The following is a 26,701-nucleotide window of genomic DNA, read 5'->3' as shown; positions in this document are numbered from 1 at the left end:
AGGAGAGAGTGAGTAGAATTGCAGAAGGTCAGAAAATTGTCATTAGAAGAATACTTGAAGAACTTGAAGACATACACGTAGGCGAGGAGGGGATGTTTACTTAGCAGAGATATACACTCAGGATAGCCTTTTTTGAGAGAGAGAGAGAATGAATGAATGAATGAACACACGCACAAGCAGAGAGAGAGAATCCCAAGCTGACTCCACACTAAACATAGAGCCCAACATGGGGCTTGATCCCAGGACCCTGATATCACGACCTGAGCCGAAAATGAGTCGGACTCTGAACCAACTGAGCCACTCAGGCGTCCCTCAGGATAGCCTTAATAGCTGCCTCAGAGGTTTGCAGCTCTGTTAAACCAGACATATTTGATATTATTCTCTACGTCGAAGGCAGAAGTGTAAGTAAAAAAGTGTAATTCATCCAGGAGGATGAATTATGACTCAGGATAAAGAGGCATTCCAACTGAAAAGTTCAAAAATTAGATGGCCTAGGAGTCAGTTTCTCTTTCGGAAATATTCACATTTATCCTAACTGACCCATTATTAGGAACATTGAAGAAGGAACTACCTCAGCTAAACTATAAAGGGATGATACTCAGACCACTGAGTGTACAACTCTCCCACTGAGGGTACAACTCTCCCAGATCACCGCCTGTTGTCCTCTCTTTGTAGACCTACCAGGGCTCAGACATTGACATCTTTACATTCGGAAACCCCCTGAACACGGCTGCTCTGTTCATCATTATCCTCCACCTGGTGATTGAAAGCAAGAGTTTGGTGAGTGGTTTTCCTGCCTCTGAAGTAGCCTGAAACTGTGATTGTGGAAATGTCTTCTGTTAGCGGTGACTCTGCTAAACCCTTCATGCCTAGAAGACACATGGTAACGAGAAGTATAATGATGCCAAGTAAGAAGGATGATTCATGGCTACTCTTGTTGATTGCTGAGTGCCGTTATGTTGAGGTTGATGTATAGCCAGGGAAAGTGGAAAATACCTACCTGGTCCCCTTGGTGGTATCCATGGAGGGGATGGTTCATGGAGGCATGAGTCAAGCTGGAGAAACAGTTACCTTTCAGTGACCAGAATTCTTCAAGACCGTGCTGATGTCACTCGACTAAAAAGAGATGTCGTGTCATAATCCTGGTATACTGACTTTAGTAAGTGATGATTTTATCACAAAATTTCTCATGTTACAAAAAAAAAAAAAAAGTTCTCTTACCTCCGGAATTTTTACCATTCATTTAAATCTAGGTCTTTTTTTTTTTTTTTAATCTTAGTTGCTAATTTAATGAGAAAGTTAATTCTTTTCATCAAAATGATTGTACAGTAGCTCTCTGCAGCAAAGCTAATGTGTAGGATTCAGATAGTGAGAGCTCTGTGATAAACCTTCCTCTGCAGATGCAGAACATCCCACCCATCTCTGGAGAATAAATCACCTCTGTGATTACCTCTACCTGTCACTCATTTCTGTTGGCATTGGCTTTGCTATCGTCTAAGTCACTTCCGGGACTACTGGTACAGCCTCCTTAGACTTCCCACCTATCTCTACTTTCGATTCCTCCAGCCGTTTCTACAAAAGAACCAGAATCCTCCTTTTGAAACACAAATCATACTTTGTCCCTGTCCTTTGGGTAAAACCCTTAGTGATTTTCCACTGTACTTGGAATAACATTGAAAAGCCCTAATAAGATGGCCTACAAGACTGCATGCAGTGATGCCTCTACTTTTCCCTCCAATCACATTTCCACTTATTCATTGACCGGAGCCACATTGTCCTTCCTTCAGTGGTTCAGATACAGTGAGCTTGTTACCACGTCAGGTCCTTAGCATTCACCATATCTTCTGAGGAGAGCATTCTCACTCTTCCCGTGGTCCCTTGCTCTTTACCCGGCTTACATACTATTTTAGGTCTCAGCAGAAATGCTGCTTCCTCCAAGAGGCTTTCCCTAAGCCTCTATTTTTTCATACCATCCTCATGTTTTCCTTCATCACAATAACAATAATTTCTTATTATTCATCAGTCATGTGATTATCTGATTCATGTTTATCTTCTGCATTAGGCTATAATCTCTGTGATGGGCAGGGTTCATTTTTCTTGTGTTGACCACCATATACTAGAATCTAGGACCAGACTGTACACAGTAGGTGCTCAGAAATGTTTGAGTGGATAAACAAATGATTAAACGACTAACCAGTATTCGGGGGTATGTTTACCATCTTGGTAGTGAATGCGTTTCAGACAGAGCTGAATGAGGTTATAGTTTAAATTTTATGTGTTGTTACACTATAAAATTATAGTAATTTTTAAAGCATAATGGTTTCTAAGGAACGTTCTTGATATCACTTGCTTTGCTTATAACCTGCCCGCATCAAACTGTATGAGCCTAAAAGTATAGTAAAAAGTTAATATCTGAAAATACCAGGGAGGGAGAGTAAAGGGAATTCTAGAACCAAAATATTTGGCATTATTTTAATATCTGTTTGATTTCATTTTTAAACAATTTTGTAGGCACTTTTGGTTACTACCTTCGGCATTGTCATCAGTCCTGACATTTAGGACCGCTCCAAAGGGCCTAATGCATCAGTGTGTCCGTTTGGGTTCACTGGTTATGAGCAACAGCGACCTGAGCAAATAGAAAAGTTATTAAAAATATATTGAAGAACCACAGTCAAACGAAACAAAACAAAACCGCCTTGAGGAACCAGAGTGGTTCCAGAAGTCCAGGGAACAAGGCTAATGGACAGGCCTGCTCTGTCCTGCTCTGAATTGGTTGCAGTCCTTCTCTTTCTGTTCTTGCCTCATTGTGCCCCGAGTTTAGTCCCTAGAGCCAGAATTCTGTTTCCTTAGCTTCAGCCCTGGGCTTTAGCTAGAGGCAGGATGTTGTGGCAAGACGGCACAGGCCCGGGTATCTGCGTTAAGGAGGAGAGTGAGAGCCAGGTGCCAAGGCCAACGGTGACTGCTGTAGAAAGGACATGTCATTAAACCCCTTTTCTCTGAAGGGCCCTCGTCAGTAAGAGTCCGCCTGAGACCCCGGAGCAGCTTCCCTTCCTGCTCTGGCTCCTCATCTCATTGGCACCTCCCACCCCTCTCTTGACTCTGTCTCAATTTGTGTTGAGCACCAGCTCCCCCAAGCTGCTAGCTAACTTGCCAAAAGCTCATCTGAAGAAAGGAAAAAAAAATTCAGGCAATAGGGTTCAATGAGACGGGAAGACATTTGAGAAGGAAAAAAAATAGCAGATCATTGTGTAAGAGGCAGGATGATGATCATCAGGATTTAGCCAATATTTTCTGAGTGGTTTGTTCGTTTGCAAAAAAAAAAAAAAAAAAGTCTTGGGATCCCTGGGTGGCACAGCGGTTTAGTGCCTGCCTTTGGCCCAGGGCGCGATCCTGGAGACCCAGGATCGAATCCCACGTTGGGCTCCCGGTGCATGGAGCCTGCTTCTCCCTCTGCCTGTGTCTCTGCCTCTCTCTTTCTGTCTGTGTGACTATCATAAATAAATAAAAATTAAAAAAAAAAAGTCTTTGTGACCCCTGTGATCTTCCATGGGGAAATCCTTTGCAAGGTTAAGGGGGAAAAGGAGAGAATTGGAACTTGCTTGAAAATTGTAGCCTTAGGAGATATTAATAAAGGCCCTGCTTCCCCCAGAAGGGCATGCCATATTCCACTAGGACACACACCACGAGATCAGGGGGTGCTGTCCCCTGCACTGAAGAGCACTGAGGGCTGCATAACCTGAAGGTGATGTGCTTTCACACCTAGAATTACATCAGTTTCCCTTTGTAACCAACGTCAGACTCTAGACTCAGCACTCCCGTGACGAGTCATGACGAGAATGCATTTAAGGTGGTGATCTGCTTTTCTTCCTAAGTGAAGTTACTTAAATAGTAAGGCAGTTTAAGAAACCTTCCAAGCTATATGCGGATAGGAAGGTGGTAGGTTAAGGTGTGATACACAAGATTTGTTTCTTGCTCATACAAAGTTAGCTAAGGTTCCAGATAACTCAGAGTAGTTGTCGTCGGAGGGGGCAGCTCAGTGCCCCAGGCTGTGTCTTGTAGCTTTACCATCTGGAATTATTCCCCAGGACGAATGTCTCAGTCAACACGGATGGGAAGGAGACGGTGTGGAAAATTGCACACCAGCTCCTCTGTGCCTCTAACCTGGATGTTTTCTGTATTCCTTCCATTCGCATTTCATTGGTCAAAGCAGGATATGTGGCCATGCTTTATATCTAAGGGGTGAGCAAATGCAATCCTTCCAGATGCTCACAGTGGGAAGAAATTAGAATATCCATGAGGAACGGTAACGTCTACCAGCCATGTGAATGGGTAAAGTTTGAGGACTGGAGTATTACCTTAATGAAGAAACAGACCAATGGGTAGTCGACTGTATTAAAAAATAATAATAATAAGAGAATCCAAACATCTCACGGTGCATGAACAATATAAAATAGAATGGTCATGGGAATTAACCTTTTGGCATTTGACTTAGTTTTACAGAATTTAAACAGTGATACAAGCTACTCATGAAAGGTGCTCTTATCTCTTTGGTATTTTGTGTTTTGTTCACGGAGGTTCATGACACCATTCATTCATTGCTTAGACACGTTGTCTCATCGAGGGGGCAGATTTCCTGCAGATGCAGAGCCCTCAGCGAGAGTGTTTTCCTGTCTTGCAGACCTGGATCCACATGCTGGTGATTGTTGGTAGCATCTTGTCTTATCTTGTCTTTGCCTTGGTTTTTGGAGCCATGTGTGTAACTTGCAACCCACCATCCAACCCCTACTGGATCATGCAGGAGCACATGCTGGATCCGGTCTTCTACTTGGTTTGTGTCCTCACAACCTGCGTCGCCCTTCTGCCCAGGTATGGTGTTTCCCCATCAAGAGAGGACGTGAAATCACAGGCTTAGAATTCTTCAAGCAGCTGCTGAGAATGGGTGGCAGACCGTCCTTTTCACTGATAGCTGAGAAAACATTGGTTTTATCTCTTTTTACCAGAGAATGGATCTGGTTTAAGCAAACGGGAAGAGTCCTTTTCACTCTCATGGAAAATTCTCATCTGGTTGCCATGCCCCAAAGATAGGGCAGCCTCACCCACAGGGTTAGATGAGGATCCTTCCCTCTGACTTTCTGTTCAGCTAACTCCCACGGGTGCTGCCCTCCTCTGCATGACTGGAGATGACTCACCCTCCGCGCATCCCTGCCTGCAGGAGGGAGAAGGAGAGCAAAGAGAGCGCAAGCAGCTTTCCTCTTTTGTGTTTTTGTTTTGCTTTGTTTTTAATTTGTGATGGCATGACTCAGGAGTTGCACATCCTTGCTCATTTCCCATTAACTAGGACCTCAGTGTGTAGGCTGTGAGTGGCTAAAGTCTAAGGGTTTCTAAAAGGGAAAGAAAAAAAAAAACAGGAGAATGTGTACCAAGGGACAAGTAGCGGCCTCTATATGACCTTATAAACACTGGAAATGTCCCTCTTGTATCTGAGTCCAGTTCTCTTTCCCATTTTAGTTTAACTTGAATTTCTAATATGGTCCGGGATGGAAATGGCTAAGAAGTATGCGTGGGCGTTTAATCTATGGCTCTGTCTCTTTCTGTTTGTTATAAAATCCATCTGTTTAGCTGGAAACACTTTGCAACGTCATTGTTCTGCCTTTTAAGACATGATAGGAGAGTCAAAATGGTGATCATAGGTCATTCTCTAACAGAGTCGACGAACTGGCTCACAGGCCAGATCTGGCGCTCTGCCTGTTTTTTTTTTTTTTTAAGATTTATTTATTTATTCATGAGAGACACAGATTGAGAGGAGAGGCAGAGACACAGGCAGAGGGAGAAGCAGGCTCCATGCACCGGGAGCCCGACGTGGGACTCGATCCCGGATCCGGGGATCACGACCTGAGCCAAAGGCAGGTGCCCAACCGCTGAGCCACCCAGGTGTCCCCTTCTGCCTGTTTTTAAAAGTAAATAAAATTGTATCGGCACGGAGACACACTAACTCATGTGCTGTCTGCGGCTGATTTTGCACTGCACCCGCAGACGTGAATGGTTCCAGAGCCCGAACCATTGTCTGGCTCGCAGACCCCAAACTACTACTGTCTGGCCCACTGGAGGAAAGTTCGCCAGCCACCCCCAGTTTGTAACACCATCCTAAGACCCAGCGGGCACGCTCCCTTTGTTACTGATGGGCGTGCCTTCTAGAAACGTAGAAGGAAAACCCACTGGAGTCCTTCTGTGGTGTTTATGGTTGTGTACGTAACAACATCCCTGCCAAACTGAGATGCTTTACACTACTCACTGTTATTACCAGCTTCTAGATTAACAACAAGATGAACTTGTAGAATTCATGAAGAAACAAGTCCTCTAGAGTTCTATAGTCTCACTGAAAAAAAAAAAAAACCCTCAAGAGCATTCACAGTACAATTCTTATATCGTTGTGGCAGGCTGGAAAGAAATGACCCCCTCAGATGTATCCGTAATCCCTGGAGTCTGTGAAGGTTCTGGATTTTGTTCCTGCAACGTGATTAAGTTAGGGATCTTGAGATGGGAAAATGATCCTCTATTATCTGGTGGGCTCGAAACGCCCATGTATCCTTGAGAGAGGGGGTGGGGGGCAGAGGACGATTTGACACAGACCACAGTGGCAGAGATTCCGTGGCCACGAGCTAAGGAAAGCCAGCAGTTGGCAGCTCGAGGAGGCAAGGAACGGATTCTCCTCGGAGCCTGCGGAACGCGCGTGGCCTTTCCAACACCTAGATTTTGGTTCAGTGAACTGATGTCAGGATTCTTGGCCTTCGGAACAGTGGCGAGAATGAAGTTTGGTGGTGCGAAGCCATGAGGTGTGCGGTAATTTGTGACAGCAGCCCCAGAAAGCGAAGGCAGACTCTGTTCCCAGGAAGGTGGGCGCCCGTTATAACAAATTCTGAAAAAAGGTGAAGGTGGCTTGGAGCCGGCTGATGGGCCGAGACCGGGAGGATGTAGGGGTGCGAGATAGACAAACAGCAGACGTCTCTAAGCAGACTGTGGGTGACGATGGACGCTGAAGCTCCTGCTGGTGAGATTCAGGGCAGAGTGGGAAGTGGCACAGGTGGAGAAAACCACATCGGCTTAGAAAATACGTCTTCAACAGGATGTTGCTAGAGATGTGGATGTTAAAGGCACCGCCTGCGAGGAGTCCGAAAAAAAAAAAACAAATGAGAAACGCGTTAGTGGAAATTTGAGGCAAGGAGATCTTGGCAGCGTAGCCACAGAAAACTTAGCTGAAGTGGGTTCCCCTGTTCGGTGGAAAGCGGAATTTGTGAACCATGAACTTGGATATTTAGTGGTGAAGGTTCGGCCTGGTTTCTTCCTTCTGCTTAGCATAAAACGGGAGAGAAAGGAGACTGAGGGGAAGGCCTATTAAACCCAGAGAAACTAGATTTAGGGGATTCTCTGCCTATGCAGATTCCAGAAGCTGTGAACAGGAAGAGCTGGGCTTTTGGGAATTCGCCTTCGAGAGGAGGCCAACAGGGGGGCTGGACAGCCTGTGGCTCGTGCTGAAGACATGAGGACTGTGCCCTGGATCCCGCCAGCCACCTCGGCAGCCGCCGGGACAGGAGGTGGGCCACGGTCAGAAAGCTCCGAGGGACCCCCTGGCTGACAGCACGATCCCCAGGACGCAAGTGGAGGACCCACAGGGTTCAGGAGAATGCTGGCCCGGAGGGACCCTCGGGGACACGTGTGTGGTACCGTGTCACAGGAGTCCAGGAAGCTAACACCAGCGTTGTCTGTGTATTTACGTGCGCTTTCCCTGTACTGGCCTGTGTGGCCGACCGTGAGGTCTGTGAGGTAGCACAGTATTGGTACCTCTACTTTATTTTTTTTAATTTTTATTTTTTTTTAGTACCTCTACTTTAAAGATTTTATTTTGTATTTACTTGACAGGCACTTGCAGAAAACATGCACCGTTTTCTAAGTGCTTTACAAATACTGACTTAGTAGGGCCGCAGTCTCCGTCTTCTAGCGTCCTTATCTTTTCCCTTTCCCTCAAGGAGGCCAGGGGCCACCAGACCCTGTTATTTTTTCCAACTGGGGAGTACGTGTGTGTGTCCTGTGTGGCATTTGCGGCGACTGTAACTCTGTGATGCTTTCTGTCCCCTAGGTTCATATACCGAGTTCTCCAGGGATCCCTATTCCCATCTCCAGTTCTGAGGGCTCAGCATCTGGACAGACTGACGCCAGAGGAGAGAACTGAAGCTCTCAAGAAGTGGAGCAGGGCCGGAACGACGGGCCAGGTGACCGCTCAGTACGCTGACCACCCGGCTGCCAAGTCAGAGAAGAGAGCCACACCTGGCCCTTCTGCTGCCTTTGCCAGGATGCCTGCACCTTCCAGAGCTGTCGAGCAGGGAAGCGTATCTGTACATGAAACTGTTTTGGACTCAGACTTCTGTGAAAAGAAAATCTCAGGGATGCCTGGGCCCTCGAAGGGTTAAAACAAAACAAAACCAAAACAGGGTATCTATCCTCCTTGCAGTTGCACATCTCATTTCAGATTTGGAAGAGACACCTCTGTCAAGCAAGAACGAGGTGGATTTTTCCTGAAAGGACGTGGACGTTCTACTGTGCCTGGAAAAGCCAGTGTGATGATGTCACTTTCTGGATGTTTGTACGTACATTTGTAAGACAGGTTGGATTTTGAACCTGAACTGAGTCTGGGGAGGTGGACTATTTAATTCCGAATCCAACGCTTTTATGAAACTTTCTGGATTTTGTGAAAGCATTTTAAACTGTCTTATTTTAAATTCTTGGGCGATTCTTTTGAGATCTGTTTATTTTATTGGGAGCTCTCAGATTCCAGGGAAATGTTTTCAACGAGCAGACTCCAATCTGAATTTTCTTTAATGAAGAAAAAGTCGTTTTTAGCTCCGTTAGAACTCAGAAGAGATTTCCACGTGAAAAAAATGTTACAAATCGTTAATTTCTAGAGAAAAAAATTCCCAAGAGCCTTTTAAGTGACAATGTACCTAAAGTAGGGTAATAACTGTACTATTTAAAATGTAATCAGTGATTATTAATGGATTTTTATTTCCTCCGGGAAGATGCCTTTGGTCATCTGACCGCAGGCGTAAGGCATACACCTCTCTGCTCGGTTCGGTGTTTCTCTTGAGGCGGAGTCTTCCTGGGGAAGGGCAGAGGGATGCCAGGGTTCTGGAGGAATGTGTTCCTCTCTCCGCTTTCAGGCAAGAGAAGACCTTTTGTGAGGTCTTCAGGCAGACTGAATCAGCTGGTCTGGAGCCCCTTTGGCCAGTTGCCCTGTTCTGAAGCTGACGACAGCCGGGTCAAAATGAGACAATCAATTTGAAGACAATCTTCAAGAGACTGTTTGAGGGTTCATCGTCTTTACAGTACCCTACAACTTCTCTGGTGCTGTGACCTTTAAAGATCAGCTGTTATGAATTGAGACTAATACAGGTGGTTCTCAGGATTCCATGAGGTTCTTAGAAAAATGTGTTTTTTTAGTACATTTTAGGACGGGAATGTCTACAGCAAGCGAACTGCTGTTGCAGATCATGTATGCCCGTTTTCATTGGAACAGAGACTAGGTTCAGCTAAGCTCAGATGTTAGGAGGTCATCAATTCTTGTCGAGTTCTTTTAAAGCTCAACATGTATTCATCTGAAAATTGTCGGCCACGAGCCACCCAGAATCTCCTTCCCGAAATCTCCTTCTATGTCTGTATCAAGGTCTTATGACTATTAATCTGATATTCTCAGGGCTTCATCATCTCCTGCTGCCTATTTGTCCTGGTCTGACTTTTTTTGGGTAATTGATATTACTGCAAATAGTCTTATATCATACAGATGGATTGCTAGAACTTTCAAAATCGCACCTGGCTATTGGAGGTTGCTTTCTGCTTTCTTAATGATTTTTTAAAAAATAAACTGTTTAATAAGAAACATGTATGAAAAACTGTCATCACTCCTGTGCCTACCACTGAATCCAATAGTAATCGGTACCAGAATTTAGAAGAATTTAGAATTTAGAATTTTCTTATATGGGAAAATCAGTAATGTCATATCAGCTGTTATCCTCATAGCAGCTGCCATTCATCCCTTGAATATAAATAAAAGATTAGAATCTAAAGATAAAAAGAATTAGCCAAGAGGACTAAGAAAAAAAGTCAGTCTCTTGGATGTCAAGTATCCGTGCATACAAGTTAAAAGAAAGTCTGGAGTGTTCATTTTATAGGTTCACAATCTCTTAGCCACAATTCAAAATCCCAAGAGCTCTGAAGCTGAAAATTTTTTCATAAATTAGGCAAAATTCAATGTCCTAAACAGATGGAAGGCAACTTATTTAAATGTAATTATTCAGATACTTTGCTATAAAAATGCATTTTATTACTGGGTGATAAGTTGTGTTTTTTAATTTCTGAAAAATTCTGGATTCTGAAACATGTCTGGCCCTTGGGTAAAAGAGATTTGGGATCTGTAGTGAGGCTTTAAAGGATCTCATTTACAAATAAATAAGTTTTACGCAGAGTTACCCAAGCCCATCTGATCTGTTGCATTTTGGTATTCAGTGTATTTTACTAAGTTTCGGGGAACCAAGCATTGTATCATTGCTCCTGGTAACCAGGAAAAATTGATTTAATGATATACATTTTGGGGTATAATTTTATCCCAAAAGATTCATGAAAGAATTGTATCAGGCTCCCAAGATGTACTCTTGGAAAGATCCCTCGCGCTGTTACCAGGATTAAATTTTTCTTTGGACACTGGGAGGGACTTTGAGAGTATTAGCAACCTCTCGTTTTCAAAGAGTCACCCATCAACTAAGACAAAAGAGCACGTTGCTGTGCCGGTGGGACACATGACAGGTGAATTCGGATTGGTCGGCATCTGGGGGCCAACTGTTATAGGGGGATGCACGGATTTCTGGGACTTGCGATCCATGTTCCATGTCCATTAAAAAGAAGGATTGTACCATTTTATTTGCATGAAGGGTTATGTAGAATAAGTACAGTCGGTACACTTGACCGAACAGAAGTTGAGCGAAGCTACAGGTTATTACATTATGTACCTACAGCTAGAACCAAACCGACGTATGCTCTTCAGCTCTCACACAGTTGTGTCCATCATTCCGTTGCTGGATTTCAGTCTCAACAGGTTTATACAAACCACAGAGCAGGAGACGCGTAACATGGAAAGTGTCAAGGTAGCTTTTCAAACCTGAAATGTGTGTACATGCAGAGAAGTACAAAAAAAAAAAAAAAGAAGTGTAAAATTGCTGGTGAAGGTCAGCAGGGAGTCCTAACTTGTTCGGAAGGCATTTCGATGTGGCTAAATGGATGCCTGACAGATTATTTCCGTGTGAAAATTGGCATTTGGCAGCTTTTCAGTGGGGAGAAATACCTTTAACCACCAGTTACTTCGGGAATCGACGTGCATAGAGTGACCTAGCGCTTAAAAGCATTTTTAGATTTTTGTTTTAGTGACCAAGGCCGAAGCAAGTTTTCCTTTGGCAAAGTTTAATGTCAATTCATTGTCACATAAGGCAAAACAAAAGGTTTCCCACAAATATCCGTCTAGTTGTGGAGGTCTCGGTCAGCCAACTGATAACACACTGAACACATCCCGGCTACAGGGAAGGTTCTGTGGAGACCCTTCTGTAAGGTCGCATCCTTGACTTAAGTTCAGAGCGTGCAGCCCTGTAACGCTAAAGGCTAGTGTTGACTCTAACAACCTTTGTGTCAGCACGTCCTGCCATTTCAGCCACTGAAATGGATGCCACTTTACTTGTCTTTTGCCTCTAACTGTCTTTTCATAGGTTTTCAGAACTATGCAGACTTGAGTAATAGTAAATAATTTAAGCATGTAAAATGCCTTGGCTCTTAATAAATCAAAAGCAAGTCTCCAATATTAATATTGAGATTTGCCAACTCTGCTAATTGTGCTTGAGAAACAAAAGCTGGCAAAGATTCATCAGCCTGGGTCTCTGTGTCCTCCTGGGGACTGGAATAAAGAGGATTTTCTAGAACCTGCTGCCCTAGCACCTGCCTTATTCCAGAGCTGATAATTTTGTGCTATGGTCAAGATGAAGGCTGGCAAAAGAACAAAATCTGCCTTGCTTTGTTGTTTAAAGACTGTCATTAAACTTGAAATAAGAGAAAACTAAAGCTGAAAAAACTAAAATTAGACCAAAGCAAACATGAAAATTTGCAGTGCACTGCTGAGCTTGTCACTGTCCGTGACAAGTGCTTCTGGACGGCTCTCTGCAGGAAGCTCTGCTCAGTCAAAAAGGCCATTTTCTTTGAGTGTAGCTGGCAAAAGTCTCTCGTCATCTTTGGAATTACTTCAGGAGAAAGTTATGGATGTATATTTGTCTTTCAATCCATTCGACGAAGTAGGACACGTTGCTATAAACTCCAGGCCCCAGGACTTTGGAAAAGCAGACGGAGCCCCACGACGTTAAGCCAAATAATGTCCACTGTCCTCCAGGCCGCTCGCAAACCAGTGGCCCACCGCTGTCACCCTGTAATGAACAGCAGTGGACGTTAGTCACCAGTATCTCAGAGCCCTCATGACCGTCCGTGTCATCCCGGGGGTACGGTGAAGCCAAACCCAGCCTAACCAACTTCTTAGAAAGTTTAAAACAAGGTTTTCATTGCCAACTGGAGGGAGCATGGGTTTTACTACCTAGATGCAACTTTCGAATGAACATCTTAAACCCTGATCTTTAAGGGAATGGGGGTGCCTTGGGAAAGGGCTCCATTCTTATTTCCATGAAATCAGACTTTTCAGCCATTTCCTGTGCTTATCAAAATAGGTCATCACTTTTTAAAAATTCTAGTGTATCACAACTAATTCTCTCCTAATGTTGAAAGTACCCAAAATGGAACACTCAGATTTTTTTCCCCACGCAACAGTAGTAGAAAACTATTCCAAAAATAACTCTCCATTTTCAAGATTCTTGCTTTATGAATGAATGTATTTAGTAAAAGATACCGGCAACTTGCTGTATTTCTTAATAGTTCGCAGGACTTTTTTCAATTAGTATACATGGAGAATCCCACATCAGAATTATTTACAGTTGGGTATAGTATTGGTAGCCTCTATTCCCCCTCATGTGCATAGAGATATTTTCATTCTTGACATTTCGATTTGGGTGTTGCAGTTCTTTTGCCCTCGTGTAATGAACAGTGAGACACTATGGCTTTATAAACGTGAATATTGGCTACATCTGGAAAGATCAGAGATGAGGTGTATTGTACGTGGCATCCAAAAAGAGGAATCGATACCCTGGAAGATAAGGAACTACGTATGTGAACTCATGGTGGGGATTTACAAATACTCCTGCCCTGTAAGGATGTCAAACTTGAAATTCTACAGATGGTCTCCCACACCCCACCCCACCCCGTCACACTGGAGAAAAATAGTAATTATGTTTACTGGTGCTCCTCACTTTCCCTTGGATTTGCTCATTGAATCCTGATGAAATCCCTATGAGTTGATGACAATCACTGTAATACCCATTTTGGAGGTAACGAGACCGAAGCACAGGTGTGTAACCTGTTCGTAGGCAGAGGGAGCGTGAGGCCTGGGCAGCCTGGCACCACGACTCCAAGTCCCTAACTACCGTGGGAGTCCTCCTACGGTGTCAGCAAAATGTTAAAGTGAAATGAAGTTTTCTGATTGTGCTGCGTGCTTCCATGGAAACAGCCCTCTTTACGTGTACGCCTTACGGTGCCAGAAGCCTAAATAATGATAGACCTCGCAAGGGGCTGGATAAGTTGTTCTATTTGAAAGCCTGAGTTTTTAAAGCAACATTTCCTAGAAACGTGTTATTGGACATATTGCACAAGTGTTTCCATCTCCCCTTATATAAAAGCAACACTAAGTTGCTGACTCACGTAGGGTGAGCTGTTTATTATGCCAGGGAGTGATTCAAATGGGATGTGTCTATGTTGCTTCGAAAAAAAGAAGCCTCTTCAGAGAGGAGGATGGGAAAGGGGCGCATAGTAGCTTGGGCATTCAGTATCCTGAAAGGTAGCGTCCATATAATTAAACTACCACTTAAACCAAAAACCAAGATGTGTACAAGTCAGCGTCTCTCCACTTCCAGATCAGGAGTGTAGCCAAATAATTATCTGGTGTCTACTCTTTGCCAGAGTCTGTGCTAGGATCTCTGCAGATGAAGAGGGCACGATTTTTTTTTTGTCCCTGGGTGGCCAAAAGTCTGCTTGGGTAACAAGAGTAACTCTACTCAAAGGCCAGGTCCCAGGGCCATACACGAAGGAGGCTTCAAAGGAATGAGCGCTTACTGACCAGCTGGAGAGGAGCAAAAAGTGCCTTTCCCAAGATGTGGATTTTGAGCTAGGCCTAGGGAGGCAAGTAGACATTTGTCAGGTGGGAAACCAGAAGGAAGGGAGAAGCAATTTGAATGCAAGAGAGAATATAGCAAAAGGCACAATTTGCTCTTTTTTGGTCTGCTTTTCATAATATTGGGCTTTAGGCCAAAGTTTATGTTTGGCTTTGATATTGATCCCCATGATTTCTAGACCTTAATAGAAGCTTCCGATGTGTGCTATGGATGCAAGGAAGAAAGATAATGAGAGGTTCTAGTGAGTAATCTTACTCCAGACCTGGTAAAAGTAGCTTTTGTTGATTTGTTTTCTCCCTGGGGATGTATTGGAGAAAACCCAGGACACATGTAAGACACCCGCGGTGTTGAATTCCCACTACTCCCAAGTTTCTATCAGACAACATGATATGAACATGCCTGTGCTTGGGCTCCAATCTCTTTCAAAGAATCCCTTCCCTTCTTCTCCTTTAACAATTCCCAAGAGATGAAGAGGCACTAGTTTTGGGTCCACCTCCAAACCATCTTGGGGGTTGGGGGGGAAGATGTGCCTACGCTAATCACTGCCACCACGAGAGTGTAGCAGGTGAGCACTTGGACCCTGAAGCCAGGCTTCCTGAGTTCATGTCCTCACTGAACCACCTTCCTGATGGGTAATGTGGGGAAAATTACTTAACCTCTCCACTCCCTTGTTTTTCCTGATTTCTAAAACAGTAAAAACCGTGATAGTGCCACAAGAATTGATGATGAGGATTAAATGAGTTATTAGAAAGCATTTGGAAAAGATATTGGAACATGAGAAGCACTAACTGATAGATGCTAATTATGTGATTATTTTTCCCTGAGTGAGTGTGCCAGACATCACACACGGATATGTGAAAGAGAGGGCTTTCACCGACACTGACTCAGGTGGTCCTCAAAACACCCTGAAAATTAGAATCAGCTCCATCCTGTGATTCTAGAGAGGTTAGATAACTTCTCCAGGTCACATTGTCCTTATAGGCAGAGATTGGATCCAACCCAGAACGTTCAGGCTGCAAATGCTGTGTCCCAAGCCCCATGCCATGCTGCCTCCCCAAATACTTTTTTTTTTTTTTTTTTGGTTTGGCTTGGGAAGTCAAACCTGGGCCTCTCACAGGAAGGTAGGAATTCCTTCACCACAATCCACCTCAGTCGGACAATTTGTGGCCAAGAGGCAGAAGGGACGGTGCCCTCAGTGAAACTCCAAACCATCTGCTTGCCTCCCTCTTGCCTGTGATAACTAAGGAACCACCACTGGCAATTTCCAGTCCTCTTATTTGCCTGTTCTGAAATAGGCCACCAACAGTGTTCCTTTACTATATTGTGTTAGTGGTAATAATATTGTCGCTCTCTTCTTCACTTCAGCAATGTGTGGGGCAATCCTATCTACCCCACAGTAGTGAAATAGCAAAGGTGTTTCAGAGCCATGGTGTAGAGTAACTGCCTTCTCCACTGTTCTATGCTTCTTTGAAGCAGAAAGACAAATTAAGAATCCCATTAACAATTGCACCAAAAATAGTAAGATACCTAGGAATACATCTAACCAAAGAGGCGAAAGACCTGTACTCTGAAAACTATAACACACTAAGAAAAGAAACTGATGATGACACGAAGAAATGGAAAGACATTCCATGCTCATGGATTAGAACGGAAGAAAAAAAATTGTTAAAATGTCTATACTATCCAAAGCAGTCTACAGATTTAACGCAATCCCTATCAAGATACTAACAGCATTTTTCAGAGCTAGAACAAACAATCCTAAAATGTATGTGGAGCCACAAAAGATGCGAAAACCAAGAGGTATCAGAATTTCAGACTTCAAGTTATATTGCGAAGCTGTAGTAATCAAAACAGCATGATACTGGCACAAAACCAGACACAGATCAATGGAACAGAATAGAAAACCCAGAAATGAGCCCATAATTGTACAGTTAATTAATTTTCAACAAAGCAGGGAGGAATATCTGATGGAAAAAGTCCCTTCAACAAATGTTGGGAAAACTTGTCAACTACACACGAGAAAATGAAACTGGATCACTTTCTTACACCATCCACAAAAAAATAAAATTAAAATAGATTAAAGACCTAAATATAAGACCTGAAACCATAAAAGAAAATCCTAGAAGACAGCACATCACAGTAATCTCTCTAACACTGGCCATAGCAACATTTTTCTAGATACGTCTCGAAATAAAAGCAAAAACAAAAATAAACTATTGAACTGCATCAAAATCAAAAACGTCTGCACAGTGAAGGAAACGATCAACAAAACTAAAAGCCTATAGGATGGGAGAAGATATTTGCAAATGACATGTGCAATAAAGGGTTAATATCCAAAGTGTATAAAGAACTTCTACAACCCAACACCCCAAAAACAAATAATCCAATGAAAAATGGGCAGAAGACATGAACAGCTGTTTCTCCAAAGAAGACACCTAGATGGCCATCAAACGCATGAAAAGATGTTTGACATCACTTATCATCAGGAAAATGCAAATCACAATTACACTGAGATACCACCGAGTGGCTAAAATAGAAAACACAAGAAGCAAGCGTTAGTGAGGACGTGAAGAGAAAGGTACCTACCTCTTTCCCTGTTGGTGGGAATGCAAACTGGTGCAACCACAATGGAAACAGTATAGAGGGTCTTCAGAAAGTTAAAAACAGAGCTACCCTATGATCCAGTAATCACACTACTGCGTATTTACCCAAAGAATACAGAAACACTCATTCAAAGAAACCGGTGCACCCCTGTGTTTACTGCATTATATGCAATGACCAAACTGTGGAGACAGCCCAAGTGTCCACTGACGGATGAAAGGATAAAGAAGTGGTGTATATACACAGTGGAGTATTACTCAGCCATAAAAAGAATGAAATCTTGCCATGTGCAATGCCAAGCTAATAATGCTAAGCAGAGTCAGTCAGAGAAAGACAATCCCATATGATTTCACTCATGTGGAACATAAGAAACAAAACAAATGAGCAAAGGAACAAAAAAGAGACAAACCAAGAGACTCTTAACTGTAGAGAACAAGCTGATGGTCACCCGAGGGGAGGTGGGTGTGGGGATGGGGGAAACAGGTGGTGGGATTCAGGGGGCCCTTGCTCTGGTGTATGGAAGTGTGGGATCGCTACAGTCTGCGCCTGAAACTAGTGTAACATTGTATTTACACCAGAATTAAAATTTAAACATAGAAAAAAATAAGCTTCTTTGAGCACTTGAACTTTTTTGTCCTTCCCTGGGAGCCAGTTCAATGTAATAGTCAATGGGTGTTCGTTAGGGTAAGAATAAAAATGCCTCCCTGCATTGCTAAGTTAGCGCGCTCAGCAAACCACCGTGACCAGGAGCCCCGAGTGTCCACAGGCCCGGACCAGCGATAGGTCGGGACAAGCTGGCTCTCGGGTGCAGGCCCGTGGGATCGACTCCCCCCTGGAAGCGGGCGTGTTTGCAGGGGCTTTGATGCCGTCATCCTGATGGCCGATGGCTGAAAACGTCCTTTGGTGTCGCTCTGTGCCTAGGGGTGAGGGTGGGCAGCCCGGTTACAGCTGGAACCTCATACTAGCTGCAGGGTGGGCCAGATAGGGCCCCTCTTCCTACCACTGTCCCCGGTGCTGCTCCCCACGCAGCCGATAGGGAAGCTGAAGGCGACCTGACGGAAGGCCGTGGGGTAGCTACAGGGGGGCCACCTGGGTACTAGATCAAGTACCTACTGCGAATAAATATTTGGTAGTAAGCAACTTGCAAAAAATATTCCCAAAGGGCCACACATGAGTAACGATGATCTTATACGGCCCCACTGACCCACATCTCCTCGGAACCAGGAAACCATTTACCATGCACGAGTCGACGGTGCCAGACTCGTAGCCAGCACATATCATCCGGGTGGTGATGGTCTTCATGTCGAAGTAGGCCTGGCACTGCTCCAGGGAGATGATGCGGACTTCACCCTCTTGCAGCTTAAAAGGCACTGGGTTGGGTTGGGTTTTTAAGGAAAAAGAAACAATATATAAGAGGGTATAATGACTCAAGAACGAGGCTAGGCGTGCATGAGACGATGACACTTGTGTACCAGGAGGAGCATATTCTTAAAGCGCCATCCATCTCAAAGACCAGGCACGTTAGGCAACCGCGTTGATAGCGATCATCTGGTCAAACTCCTTTATTGGATCAATGAGAGACTGAGGCACAGACCAGACAGCCAACTTGGCTCGTGCCCCCCCCCCACTAGGCTTCAACAGAAACCACGGCTGCTACGATGAAAAGAAAGTCAAGCCGGAGCCCCGCGCCCAATGGAGGGGCCGCCAGCCCCGAGCGAGCCTGGCGCTGCCCCAGGAGGACACATCCCCCGGGACTGAGACGGGAACGGTGGCTCCCCCGCTAGGTTTAGAGCAAAGTCTCACCAAGTGCTACCGAGGCCGGTGCTGGAGGTAAGCAGCTTTGACCCCAGAGGCCGCACAGGGAGGGAGGTGTCCAAGGGGACAAAACCAGCCCTTACTGTCTGTCAGCAGAGGGAACCTGCAAATTCTGTCTTGTTTCTAAGTTCTCACCGAATAACGATGGGTTCCTCAGAGCATATCATAGCCTTGTTGTTTAGACAAAATTACACACATCATTCTGCTCTTAGATAGTGATGAGGAAACAGTACACACACACACACACACACACACAGGGTGGCCTATGGGAAGAAAGAATCCCATCCGGAGAATCAATGTGATGAGACAGTTTCAAGGACTCGTTAATGGTAATAAGGCCCATCACCTGGGATGCGCAGGAGGCTCAGTGGTGAGCATCTGTCTGCCTTCCGCCCACGGAGTGATCCCCGGGGTCCTGGGATCGAGTCCCACATTGGGCTCCCGGCATGGAGCCTGCTTCTCCTTCTGCCTGTGTCTCTGCCTCTCTCTGTGTGTCTCTCATGAATAAATAAAATCTTAAAAAAAAAACCACCATCGGTAACATTTATGGAGACTAGTGGTAGGCCTGGACCTGCACTTGGCATATTCTGGGCCTATTTGTCTTAAATCTTTACAAGAATCCTATGAATTAGGCAGCTGCTATTATTTTTTTTCTCCATTTTATAGTAAGCCAGGAAGTCAGGGTCAATAACACTTTTCTAACCGAATTCGGACCCCTGCTCTTCACGCGACACCACATACGTGGTCTGCGTGATGCTATGTGATTGCTCGGAGTCTGATGCGGATGTCGTAGAAACAATGCAGGTGGAGGCTGCGGCTGTATCACGTCACGGTACCAACTAGGGCTTTGGACAGCCCGGGTCCCCGGAACGGCGACGTGACATGGCCAGCACGGCCTTCGAAGGCCTTCCGTGGGAGCTTTTCAGAAGTCACTGACTCAACCCTGTCTGTTAGCTTTCTCTGTCATCCACCGATCATACAGAAAAGAAACTCGACTCAGCCCAAAACTGATCTAAAATTTAAGGAAAAACAAGACCAAACACCTGTCCTTCCAAGTGGCAGTGGCTAAGGTGGGCGACGGGGACGCCCAGGCAGTCTGCATTCCCGAGGGTCGCAGCGGCCGGCCCTTACCGTTGGAGGAGACCCCCCTCCCTGGTTACAGTCTTACCCTGAACTTTTGGTAGGTGACACAGAGGGGGCCCGAGAGGGGGGCTGGGAGCGCCGGGGCGCGCCGTTGAGTCGCTCTGTGTTGGTGTTTGGTCATCTAGGGGCCAAATGACTTTTAATCAATTTCCAGAGGCAAGTGGCAAACGGGTTTTCCTTCTGGAAGGGCTGTAGGTGGTGGTGGTGCAAGTGTGGACGAGGCCCCCTCGTTGCCCCGAGCTTGGGACTGGGGGCCGGGGCTGTCCCCACCGGAGGGAGGCCCGTCCCTGGTGGAGATGGTCTGCAGCTGGGGTGACCGACAGGCCCTCCCCACCGGGCCTTGGCAGGGGCTCCCTGAAGCAGGAATAGGGGGGTGGGGGGGATTTGGGGGCTGCCACGGGCCCGGCACCTCTGGTGTGTGTGGCAAGGGCTGCGACACGGCCCCCTGGCACCTGCCCCGGGGGCTGCACTCCTAGAGGTGGAACGGGAGGGAGAGTGTCCCCGGAGCCTCGCGGGGGACACGGCAGGGGACACGGCTGCGGCTTACTTCTGTGGCCCGTGTGGCCCCAGCCCGTGACATAGCAGTAGGTGTCGGGCTCCGGGGCCCACTGTGCGCCGGGCAGGCAGACGGGCCGCACGTAGCTGGTCTCGCGGACAGCGTGGCTCAGCTCCACGACGCTGATGTCATAATCCACCACGGCCCGGCTGTAGCGAGGGTGCAGGACGATGGTCTTGACGGGCCGCGTCTGCATGAACGCCGACGGGTGGTCCAGGTTGCTGATGCCCAACACCACTGTCCAGGCCGCGGCATCCTCCCGCCTGCAACGACGAACCGACAGCCGCTGGCCTCGCAGACCCAGGCCTGGGCTCTCAAACGCACCCGCGATTTGTATTTAGTTATTTTTTATTTTTAAATTTATTATTATTATTATTATTTTTTTTTTACCCGTGATTTTTAGAAGAGATCTCATCTCTGTGACCACGGGCCGACCACATTTATCTCAGAGGCATCCCTCTAAGGGCCTGAGCAATTCGTCGGTCGGTTTTCTCGGGGAAAGCAAAGCTCCTGCTTCCAGAACGGGGCTCTCCTGGCCAAGAACACCGGGTCGGTCTGAAAGGCAGGCAGGGAGGTTCCTTGCTTCACCGAGTGAGGAAAATTAAATAAAATTTAAAAAATAAAATAAAATAAAAATAAAATAAAATAATAAAATTAAAATAAAATAAAATAATAAAATAATAAAATAAATAAAATAATAAAATAAAATAAAATAAAATAAACAAAAGGAAGAGGGAAGACATCTGGCACATGGAGAATCTGAAAGCTCCAGGAGTGCAGCGTTCCAAGGTGCACGGACTAGAACCTTCCCAGCAAGTGCTCAGAAACAGTGCGGCCTGGGCCTTGGCCTGACCACCGGGCCTTGTCCCCTTTCTAAGTCTCGGGCTTGAAGTTTTCAAAAGGTTCCCCTGAAAACTTGCCATTTCTCTGAGGCACTTGCTCCTTCTTGGGGGAATCTCTTTCCTGAACATATCTCCCAGACATGATGGGGGAGCTAGCCACGATGGTGAAGTTACAGAACGTGAACAATCCTCTTATCCCAGGTTCCAAAAAAGCAGAAGAATGGGGTGGTCAGACACATATTCTAGAAATTCAAGAATGAGATTTCAGAATGTTTTGAAGAAAAAAAAGGGGGCAGACATGATATCGTATCCAGGGACTGGATCAAGTACAGATCAAGTGAGATGAGAGCATTAAAATGCCAAATTCTCATGCTACCATCACAAGTGACTGCAATAGGAAAACGAAGAATCAGCTAAAGAGTCAATGTGACTGCGTAAGGATCCCAGAGCTTTGCAACCAGAAACTCTACCACAAAGGAGTGGCCTGAAAGTGTAGCAATTACTGGAAAGTCTTAGTCATAGACTGAGCAGGGGTTTAAAAAGGAAAAAAGCAGGAAATGTAAAAATGACTTCTCTGCCAAATAAGGTGCAAGAACAAGGAAAGGGGAAAATTTCTGTCTGGGGCAAATAATATTAGTGAAGAACTAAGACAAAACAGAACTGTTTGGAGTTTCCTTTGCTTCCAATTTCTCCATTCAAAGAGGATGTTCTTCAGAAGATATGCAGAAGATTCATCTTCCATTTGATAAAATATACAGGTGCTTAAGACATGACAATGCTGTGGTCTAAGATTTGGGAGGACTCAGTGAGGTATCATTGACCTTCGGTAGATGAATTAACATTTCTAGTTCCAGACAAATTACAGTCTTCACTACTAAAAGAACTGCACATATGATTACTAAGAAACATCTAGAAGGGGCTGGTTAGTCAGTTAACAAATATTCATTGAGGGGCTGTATATGCTATGCTGAAAGAAATGAAAATACAAGGGTGAGGAAGACAGACAGTTCATGCCCTCATAGAGCTTTTATCCTACTGTGCTAGGAAATACATAAATAAGATTATCTTGGGCACTTCAGAAATGACCAAATGGGGTTATATGATAGATGACCGAGAAGGGTGGTTTCACTGTAGCCAAGATGTTTAAGAGAGGTCTCTGACAAAGTCATACTTAAATAGAGTCTTTAATGACCAGAAGGAGGTAGTTTTGTGGCTCTAACTGCAAAAGCAGCAAGTTCAAATGTTCTGAGGTAGAAATGAGCTTGGAGGATTTCAGGAACACAAGGCTAGATGTCTGCAGCCCAGTGTAACATGGGAGAATAGGAGGAGATACAGTCCAAGAGGTAGGACTAGATCTTGAAAGGCCACCATGAGATTTTGTTCTTGTTACAATGGGAAGAGTTTTAAGCAGGGGGAGTGACTCGGTCTGATTTGCATTTTAGAAAGATCACTATGTCACCGTGTGGATAACAGACCATAAGGGAACAAGAAAGCAGTCGAAAAGACTGGATAGGAAAACGTTTTAATTGTTATGGATTGATTACGTTTCCCCCACCTCCAATTCATATGTTGAAGTCCTAATCCCTGGTACATCAGAATATGACCTTTTTGGAGATAAGGTCTTTACAGAGGAAATCAAGTTAAAATGAGGTCATTCGGATGGTCCCTAATCTAACATGACTGGTGTCCTTCTAAAAAGGGGAAATTTGGAGTTAGAGATACAGACCAAGAGAACACTATGTGAAGATGAAGGCAGAGATTCAGATTCATGTGATGCTTCTACAAAGCAAGGAATGCCAGGGATTGCCAGCAACCACCAGAATCTAGGTGAGAGGGCATTCTCTCCTGGGCTTCAGAAAGAACCAGCCCTTCCCATACCTTGATCTTGGACTTCTAGCTTCCAGAACTGTAAGATAAGGAAATTCTATTGTTCAAGCCACCCAGTTTATGGGATTTTGTTATGGCACCCCTAGAAAATGAATATAATAGTGAAGACCTGGTATGATGGTGGCTTAGACTAGGATTATAGCATGAAGATGGTGAGAGGTGGTTGGGTTAGAGATAATTTGGAAGATCCTACAGAAATTATTACTAGAGTAAATGTGAGAGGAATTAAGGATGATTCCTAGGTTTGGTGAACCAATGGCTAATGATGATTTTTACTGAGATGGGGAAAGTTTGTGAGGCGCATAATTATTTGATCAGTAGGAGATGTAAGGAATCAAGGTTTGCTTTGGGCATGTAAAGAAGGATGTTTATTACACATTCAAATGGACATTTCATCTAAGCAGGTAAATACACGTGTTTAAAGTTGGTGGGTAGTGGTGTGGTTGGGAAAAACCTGGGCTGGGCTGGAGATATAAGTTTGGAAGTCATGAATACATTTATGATATTCATATTTTATTTTCAAATATGAAATTCATAATGATCTTCATATCAGTACTTGATATTCATATTTGTTCAAATATGTGCATGTATTTGAAACCATATTATTAGATGACTGTGGACAGATACGAAAGCCAAGAATTGAGTCCTTGTCTTAGCTCGGGATGCTATCACAAATTACCATACACTGAGTGACTTAAATAACATACATTTATTTCTCATAGTTCCGGGGGCCTGAAGTCCAAGACCAGGGTGGTAGCACAGTTGGGTTCTGGTGAAGACTCTCTTCCTGCTTTACAGATAACCTTCTTTATTGTAACCTCATATGGCAGAAAAAGGTAGCAAGCTCTCTTCCTCTTCCTATATGGACATTATTCCTATCATGGGGCTCCCACCATCATGATTTAATTACTTCTCAAGGGCCTCACATCCTCATTCCATTCTGTTGGAGGTTAGAGTTTCAACACATGCATTTGAAAGGGAAACAAAGCCTACAATCCATAATAGCTCTGGAGTAGCAAAAGAGATGGAAAAAGAGAAAGGAATGGGTAGGTCGGTGAAATGAGAGGAAAACAAGAATACTTTTGTCATTTTAAAATAAAAGTGAAAAAGTTATTTCAAGAAAGAAGTAGTGATGAAATACTAGGAAGGTTCCAATAAGCTGGAATCTGAAAAGTCACCATGCGATATGGCAAGATGGAAGTCATGAAACTTTGTCCTATCTGTGCCATATCTGTGAGAACTTGATGAGAGCTCAGCCAGAGTGGGTTGAGGGGAAAATGGGAAATGGAAAAGGGGAGATGATGACTGTATGAAAGTCTGTCAGGAGTTTTACTGTGAATTCCAGCAAAAATGAGCAGTGGTTGATGAGAGATGTGAAGTCAAGAGAAGGGGACTCGAGTTAGTGATATCAAGGCATGTTTGTTGAAGAGAATGATCCAGCATTTGATGAGAATTTGATGATGTAAAATAGACAAAATGATTGAAAAAATAAAGTCTTTAAAAAGATGAAGGAGGATGTGATGGTCTTAAATAGAAACAGAGACACATCTTCCACCATAACTCAAGGGAAAGTAGGGGATGTGGCCATATTTACAGGTAATTTGTTGGGATTAAGGGTGAGACGAGGTGAAATATATTATGGTGTCTGTTTTCTACATGAAGTATGAGGTAAGACCAGTGGAGGGTGAAAGGATTTGGGGAGAAAGGAACAGATGTCAGATAGTGGTCTCGGAGGTAGAAAAGTGACTTTCCTTTGGAGGTATATTGGAAGGGTCCCATATTGTTAGATGCTTATCTGAATTTCATGATCATACATTTTATGTGAGCTCAGTTAGCAATCAGAGTGTGTGATGTTCTTCAGCAGTGGTTAGCTGTTGGGGTGCAGATACAGAGCACATACATGGTAGGTAGTTGCACGACTAGAAGAAACATGTAAGTAACTACAAAGCTTAAAAGGGGAGGAGCTCCCAGTTTCTCTGAGCCCCAGAAACTATAAGGTTTGGCCCATATTTTAAGCCAACTATCTCCTAAACCCAGGTATTTTCCACTGGAGAGAGGAAGATGGAGAGAATATCTCCACAGGAGGCAGCACAGGGGCAAGTGTGGAGTCAGGTCATTGTCACCAAGGCCTTTTTAAAACCACACTGGCTTACTCTCCAGTGCAGCTGAAGGGGAGGTATGGACCCCAAGTGGAGAGTTTCTGCTTTAGTGGTGAGGATGGATCATATCCCTCCAGTCAATGGAACAGAAAAACAAATCGTGAATTACTGGCCTAGTTCCCAAGCACCTAGATATACAGAGGGAATCATGAGGACGTAACATGATTTAAGTTCTCTGCAGGAGGACGGAAGTGATGAGCACAAGGTTAACTGAGAAGAGAAAGGGCACAAGGAGGAGCCTGGGGGCTGAAGCCACTGGGGGGCACGTGCAGTCCTGGCGAAGAGAAGAGCTGGTTGGGAGAAAGGAAGGCAGGGGTGACATGGCGGGGTTAGGGTTATGGTCACATTGCGAGGTGATCACTTTGCATGGGTGTTTTCTGGAGAGGAATGAAAAGCTTCTGACAATGACTGCTTGTGGGCCTGCCTGGGAAGTTCAGTCTTAAGACTTCCAGAGGCAGAAGGAGGAAGAAAACTGCTTATTAAATTACCCCTGAAAGTCAAAAGTCTTTCTGCCTCGGAACTGTTGAAGTTGAGTTGTGATTAGGGCATATGGGACTTGGTCTGATTCGCTTATTAGTTCATGTTTTTAATTTGCATTTGGGATTTTTAAATACTTCCCCATAAAAGAGCAAAACAAACTTGTCCTTTTTTTTTCTTTTTAAACCAATATAATTAAAAGAGACAGGCTTGAGAAGACCTACAGATGGGTCACGCTGGGCCTTGCCAACGCGTGGACTCATGACATGAAGTGAATCCCATTAATTACAGAAGTTGATGGCTCCAGCAGAGAATAAGGCTTACAATTAGAAGCTCTCAAAGCTTGCGGGCCACTGGAGAGATTGTAAAATGAAATCAGTTATTAGCACACATTCAAGCAAAGGCTTATCTGAAGCTGGGCAATTTCTAGCTTTTTATGGACGGGCCAGGCCCCTCTTGACAGTTCTGTTTAGTGTTCCATGAAATCTCACCAAGACCTTTGATATAATATCCATTTCCTTAATTGTAAACACACATTTCTTCTCTATTGCAAGGTTTTTTTTCTTAACTTTACAGAGCTGTCAGTGGAAGAGGAAGCTTGGCTACCACCTACGGAAATGACAAAAGTGGCGTAGGAACCTGGCTTGACTAGCACGTGAAGAGTATTATTCCCTTAAAGAACTGTTGGATTTATCTAGATAATCATGTTTTGATGAGTGTACTCTTGCTAGTATAATCTCTGCTTATCACACAGTCATAAATCAGAACTAGAAAAGACATCTGGAAACACCGGGCCCCTTCCAAAGCAATAAGGTTGCTGTGTATTTCCTGACATACTACACAAACTCTTCCAATCATTTTGGATCT

At 44.5% G+C, this 26,701-nt stretch overlaps 2 protein-coding genes across 8 annotated transcripts in view; one reads left to right on the top strand and one right to left on the bottom strand.

Annotated features, from left to right (window-relative positions):
- The window catches only part of ATP10D (ATPase phospholipid transporting 10D (putative)), a 100,747-nt gene extending 90,819 nt beyond the window's left edge, over nucleotides 1–9,928 (top strand). For all 5 annotated transcript variants that reach the window (XM_055339191.1, XM_055339190.1, XM_055339188.1 and 2 more), the window contains exons 21-23: nucleotides 676–780; nucleotides 4,679–4,866; nucleotides 8,135–9,928. In XM_055339191.1, coding sequence (XP_055195166.1) covers nucleotides 676–780; nucleotides 4,679–4,866; nucleotides 8,135–8,465 — 624 coding nt within the window. In that variant the 3' untranslated portion in view covers nucleotides 8,466–9,928. The remainder of the gene's footprint in view (nucleotides 1–675; nucleotides 781–4,678; nucleotides 4,867–8,134) is intronic.
- Nucleotides 9,929–10,568: 640 nt separating this feature from the next.
- CORIN (corin, serine peptidase) overlaps nucleotides 10,569–26,701 on the bottom strand; it is a 219,866-nt gene continuing 203,733 nt past the window's right edge. For all 3 annotated transcript variants that reach the window (XM_055339217.1, XM_055339225.1, XM_055339232.1), the window contains 3 exons: nucleotides 20,461–20,732; nucleotides 18,192–18,325; nucleotides 10,569–12,506 (listed from right to left, as the gene is read on the bottom strand). In XM_055339217.1, the coding sequence (XP_055195192.1) occupies nucleotides 12,324–12,506; nucleotides 18,192–18,325; nucleotides 20,461–20,732 (589 nt within the window). In that variant the 3' untranslated portion in view covers nucleotides 10,569–12,323. The remainder of the gene's footprint in view (nucleotides 12,507–18,191; nucleotides 18,326–20,460; nucleotides 20,733–26,701) is intronic.

Source organism: Nyctereutes procyonoides, unplaced genomic scaffold, assembly GCF_905146905.1.
Source record: "Nyctereutes procyonoides isolate TBG_1078 unplaced genomic scaffold, NYPRO_anot_genome, whole genome shotgun sequence".
Lineage (NCBI taxonomy): Eukaryota > Metazoa > Chordata > Mammalia > Carnivora > Canidae > Nyctereutes > Nyctereutes procyonoides.
Note: the sequence above shows the minus strand (reverse complement) of the source record. Positions and strands in the feature narration are given on the sequence as shown.